Here is a 5398-nt window from a genome sequence, read left to right as displayed (position 1 = left end):
ATAGCCATCCATAGAGTGGAGAATTCAGATAATGGATCCTTAACTCCATCTTCACCCTGGGTTCCCCTGCTTGGACACAGGGACCCTGGGAGTCTCTGATACTCTGTGACCCCCTGATTTAACCTGTTCTCCAAATATAGACATGGGCAGGGCCCAGGGAGGAGCTGTGCTGTGAAGAGGCTTCCCTATTCTTTATTCATCAAGTTTCCTCTCAGTGTTAAGGCACTCTGGTCTCTGAGTTCCAGGCTCTTACGGTTGGACATACATGGTTGGTGACTCAGGTAGGAAGCAATCTCTGATTGCCAGGACTTTTTCCGGGGCAGGGTGACTTAGTCTGACTATATTTTGGAAAATGCATCTGCTTGTCTGGGACCTGTGATTTGTACTCCATTGACTCCCTGCCTCCTTTCTCATGACCATGTATTCAGTTCTGTTTTTATACATGGCTACAGATGGTGCCCTTTCCCAATAAAATCTCTTGCTTTGTCAGCACATATGTCTTCTCGGACAATTCATTTCTGAGTGTTAGACAAGAGCCCAGTTTCGGGACCTGGAAGGGGTCCACCTTCCTGCAACAAATGGCGACTCTGGCGGGGACTCTTCTTCGCTGAGACTGATATCCTGACCACTCGGGGTACTCAGGGGCCAGCTTGCCTGCCAGTGGACCAGACCCAGTGGCCGCAACTGGGACCCTTTGGTCCCTGGTCTCCTCCTGATGCAGACAACTGGCCAGAATGCCCCGACCAGTAAGAAACAGGAGACTTTATTGACCTCTCTTCCCTTCCCTCTCTCTTTCCTCTCCTTAAACTTTCCTGTCCTTCCCTGTTTTTCTAGTCCCCCAGTCCTAGATGTAGGAATCTGGTTGAAGGGCCCTCAGCCTTAGCTGAGGATTGGAGACTGATCATCTCCTCTTGGTAGAGAACTCGAATTCTGGTTCTGGTATGGTCTGATTTCTGGTAGGGCCGAGTTCCAGTCCTCCCTTGTCTGGAGGCCCAGGGAAAAGTCCCATAACACCTGGGTATCTGCAGGTGGCAGGAGACATCTGTAAGGCCACCCCTTTCGGACCCCGCTCCCGCCTCCTCCCCCTCGTCTTTCAACCTGGCTTCCTTTCCTCCGTTGAAATCTTTGATGTTAGTACTTGGATCTGAAGTTCTGTGTCTCTATAAGAGGTTTTCTGAGAGACTGTATTCTTGTATTTAAGGGCATCCCTGGTGGTGCAGAGGTTAAAGTGTCTGCCTGCCATGTGGGAGACCTGGGTTCGATCCCTGGGTCGGGAAGATCCCCTGGAGAAGGAAATTGCAACCCACTCCAGTATTCTTGCCTGGAGAATCCCATGGACAGAGGAGCTTTGTGGGCTACAGTCCACGGGTCGCAAAGAGTTGGACACGACTGAGTGACTTCACTTTCACAGATGGTGACCAGGGGGCCACAGTCTTCTCACCTTCACCTTTCATACCTCTTCTCTCCTTTTAAAAATATTTATTTATTAAAAAATTTTTTTTTGGCTGTGCTGGTTTTTGTTGCTGCACGGGGGCTTTCTCTGGTTGCAGAGAGTGGGGGCTACTCTCTAGTTGAGGTGCACGGGCTCTAGGCACACAGGCTTCAGTAGCTGTGGAACAGGGGCTTAGTAGCTGCAGCTTGCAGGCCCGAGCATGGGCTCAGTGGTAGTTGTGGCTCATGGGCTTAATTGCTCCGTGGTATGTGGTATCTTCCTGGAGCAGGGATCAAGCCTGTGTCTCCTACATTGGCAGACAGATTCTTGACCACTGGGCCACCTGGGAAATTCCACGTCTCCCCTTTTTTAGGGAAAAGGATGACCCTGAGGCTTAGTCTTTTGTGAAAATGCAGTCCTGGCAGAGATATTAAAAGGTGTGGGTTTGAATGAATTCATAGAACCTCAGGTTTGGAAGCATCTCAGGGGTTATGTATTCTGCCTCCCTCAGTTTGGATGAGGAAATGGAAACCTAGAGAGGTAAAAGGACCCGCTCAAGGTCACATAGCTTATTAATGACAGAATCAGAATAGAATGAGCACTGGTTGCCAGATATCCTTATTTCCAGTCTTGGTAACTGTAGGTTTTCAGATTGTTCTCTGAAGAACCCTGGAGGTTTTGTGGGAACCTCCTCTGTAGTGACTACTTAGATGGAGAGAGGGGCACACCCACCCTCCTCAGCAGAAGAGCTTTTGTCTGTTTCACGTCTGTTTCTTCTGGTAAGATTTTGCTTCATTAAATGTTTAACAACTTTGAAAGTTATTTGAAAAGTGCTGAACGATTCTGTGGATATTTAAGGGGTGACCATGATGGGGATTTCTCTTAAATGCTTACAATTTCTTTAGACAGAGGACCCAAACATTTATTGCTCCTTTAGAGAAAAGGCTTAAAATACACTTTTTTTTTTTTTGGCCGTGCTGCACGGCATGTGGTATCTCAGTTCCCCAACCAGGGACTGAACCTGTGCCCTCTGCAGTGGAAGAGGGAGTCTTAACCACTGGACCAACAGGGAAGTCCCTTGAAATACACTTTAATGCAATTTATTACTATTATTTTCTTCCCTCAGTGGATTTTAAGGAGGTTAAATAAGAATCGGCAAGGGAATTCCCTAGTAGTCCAGTGGTTAGGATTCAGCACTTTTATCGCTGGGCCCTTGCAGGCTGCATAACACAGCAACAAACAAGCAAAACACCAGGAAGACCATGGAGGGGAAATAGCATAGAAAGGGGCATCTGAGAGCAGGTTTTGTTTTTGCCACCCCAGGGACAGTAGCCCACCAGGCTCCATGGAATTCTCCAGGCAAGAATACTGGAGGGGGTTGTCATTTCCTTCTCCAGGGGTGTCTTCCCTGTCCAGGGATCAAACCCACATGTGCTGCATCAGTAGGCAGTTTCTCTACCACTGAGCCACCTAGGAAGCCCTAGAGCAGGTTTGCCTCTTTGCATTTTGCCTGATGCTGGCCCTTCCCGAATGTGTTGAAAAACTTAGTCCTCCCATCTGAAAGCCCAGACATGGCTGAGGATGGAGAAAGTCAAAGAGAGCACAGAGGCAGTATTATAGGTAGAGCTGATGCCACTATGGGGCCAACCAACAGCAGATGTTTTTCCCTGTGTGTATGTCCATCTTATCCCACTTTTAGGCCTCGGGGTTCTGGAAAGCTGACAACACGATGAAGCTGATCCTTAAAGCAGCCTGTGACAGAGGTGAAGGAAGGGATCTTCCGTTACCAAGCTAGCAGATAAGCAGAAGATAACCTAGTAACGGTTATCACATCCTTGAGAGTGACTTGGATCTGAGTTACTAAATCACCTTTCTTTCCTTCTAGTCTTTCAACCAGATCACACCATGACAATCATCCTGAAAGATTTATCTAATAGCAGTTATTTGTGGGAGGGGTTTGAGGATTACAGCGGCACGCCACCCACAGAAGAATTTGATTATAGTCCCTGTGAGATAAGCACTGAGACACTCAACAAGTATGCTGTGGTCGTCATCTATGCCCTGGTCTTCTTGCTAAGCCTCCTGGGAAACTCCCTGGTGATGCTGGTCATCCTGTACAGCCGGGTCGGTCGCTCTGTCACTGATGTCTACCTGCTGAACCTGGCCATGGCTGACCTGCTCTTCGCCATGACCTTGCCTATCTGGGCCGCCTCCAAGGCAAAGGGCTGGATCTTTGGCACACCCCTGTGCAAGGTGGTCTCACTCCTGAAGGAAGTCAACTTCTACAGCGGTATTCTACTGCTGGCCTGCATCAGCATGGACCGCTACCTGGCCATTGTCCATGCCACACGCACGCTGACCCAGAAGCGGCACTGGGTCAAGTTCATATGTGTAGGCATCTGGGCCCTGTCCGTGATCCTGGCCCTGCCCATCTTCATCTTCCGTGAGGCCTATCAACCACCCTCCTCCAACCTAGTTTGCTACGAGCACCTGGGTGCCAATACAACGAAATGGCGGATGATAATGCGTGTCCTGCCCCAGACCTTTGGCTTCCTCCTGCCCCTGCTGGTCATGCTTTTCTGCTATGGACTCACCCTGCGCACACTGTTTTCAGCCCAAATGGGGCAGAAGCACCGGGCCATGCGGGTCATCTTTGCTGTCGTGCTTGTCTTCCTGCTCTGCTGGCTGCCCTACAACCTGGTCCTGATCGCAGACACCCTCATGAGGGCCCAGGTGATCACCGAGACCTGTCAGCGCCGCAACGACATTGGCCGGGCCCTGTACGCCACCGAGATCCTGGGCTTCCTGCACAGCTGCCTCAACCCTCTCATCTACGTCTTCATTGGCCAGAAGTTTCGCCACGGACTCCTCAAGATCATGGCCATCCATGGCCTGATCAGCAAGGAGTTCTTGGCCAAGGATGGCAGGCCTTCCTATGTTGGCTCTTCTTCAGGGAACACGTCTACTACCCTCTGAGACCCCACATGGGGCTCCTCGCTTCCCCTCAGCATCATCCCAAGCCCCATGTCTTCTGGCCATTCACAGTCCCATGTCAAGGCAGCTCCCCATTGTGGTTACAGGAAGTTGCTGAGGCCATGTCCCTAATGGGCCCCCATCACATGGATTAGACAGCCTGTCCTGGGCCCCACCTCTTGCTGTAATTACCATGTCAACTGATGGAGCTTGGTGCATCCTACCACTGAGCCCACAGTGCTCTATCTTCTGGCAGACATCCTTTGAAGATATTCTTTTCAGTGATTACAAAAAGTTCCCACTATTGGGAACCGTTAATGTAAAACACCATTTGTTACTTCCCTAGCTCTCCCTCTCCTTGTCTGCCGGCAAAGTCCCCTTCCCTTGAGAGAGGCTGAAAATGACAGAAACTCATTTTCCAAGATTCCCCTAAGATAGGATTGGCCATATCATCTTGATCTGATTTATAAAACTTAAAAACAATGATGTGCTGGTAAATCACTCTCCTGGTTGAGGGGAAGTTCTGATTTGTAGCATTTGCTATGTTCTGTGGTATAAATAAATGCTACCACCACGGCTGATTTCAAGGATGGTGGTGTTTAACAACAAGCTCACAAAATCTAAAAAAGGTGATGATGTGCTTTCACAAGCTTGTGCAAACTGGCTTCAGCACACTGTTGCTTAAGAGGAAGTCTAATGGGGCCAGGGGACTCCTGGGAAATATTCTTAATTTAAAACACACACACACACACATATCCTTGGTTCTTGACTTTGACTATGGTTATAGGATATGATGTGTGGAGCTGAAGCAGCCACTTTGTGACAAGGAGGGAAAAGGCCTTGGGCTGATGGAGCCAAAGGATAACAAGGACCTGAGAGTAAAAAATCCAGAATAAACCTAAGCCTAAATGGTCAAATGAGTTTCAACAAGGGTGCCAAGACTATTTAAGGGGGAAAGGATAGTCTTTCAACAAATTGTGCTGGGAAAATTAG

The 5398-nt window shown here is 49.0% G+C and overlaps 1 protein-coding gene across 1 annotated transcript; it reads left to right on the top strand.

The window, feature by feature from the left end:
• Nucleotides 1-229: 229 nt before the first annotated feature.
• LOC138076425 (C-X-C chemokine receptor type 2) lies at nucleotides 230-4831 on the top strand. Its single transcript, XM_068968581.1, has 2 exons — nucleotides 230-281; nucleotides 3318-4831. Exons 1-2 carry the CDS (start codon nucleotides 266-268, stop codon nucleotides 4406-4408), a joined length of 1107 nt encoding a protein of 368 aa, XP_068824682.1. The 5' UTR covers nucleotides 230-265; the 3' UTR covers nucleotides 4409-4831.
• The last annotated feature ends 567 nt before the right edge of the window (nucleotides 4832-5398 follow it).

The sequence above is a fragment of the Capricornis sumatraensis genome, chromosome 3, assembly GCF_032405125.1.
Source record: "Capricornis sumatraensis isolate serow.1 chromosome 3, serow.2, whole genome shotgun sequence".
Lineage (NCBI taxonomy): Eukaryota > Metazoa > Chordata > Mammalia > Artiodactyla > Bovidae > Capricornis > Capricornis sumatraensis.
The sequence above is the reverse complement of the archived record's forward strand: the minus strand, read 5'-3'. Positions and strand labels throughout refer to the sequence as shown.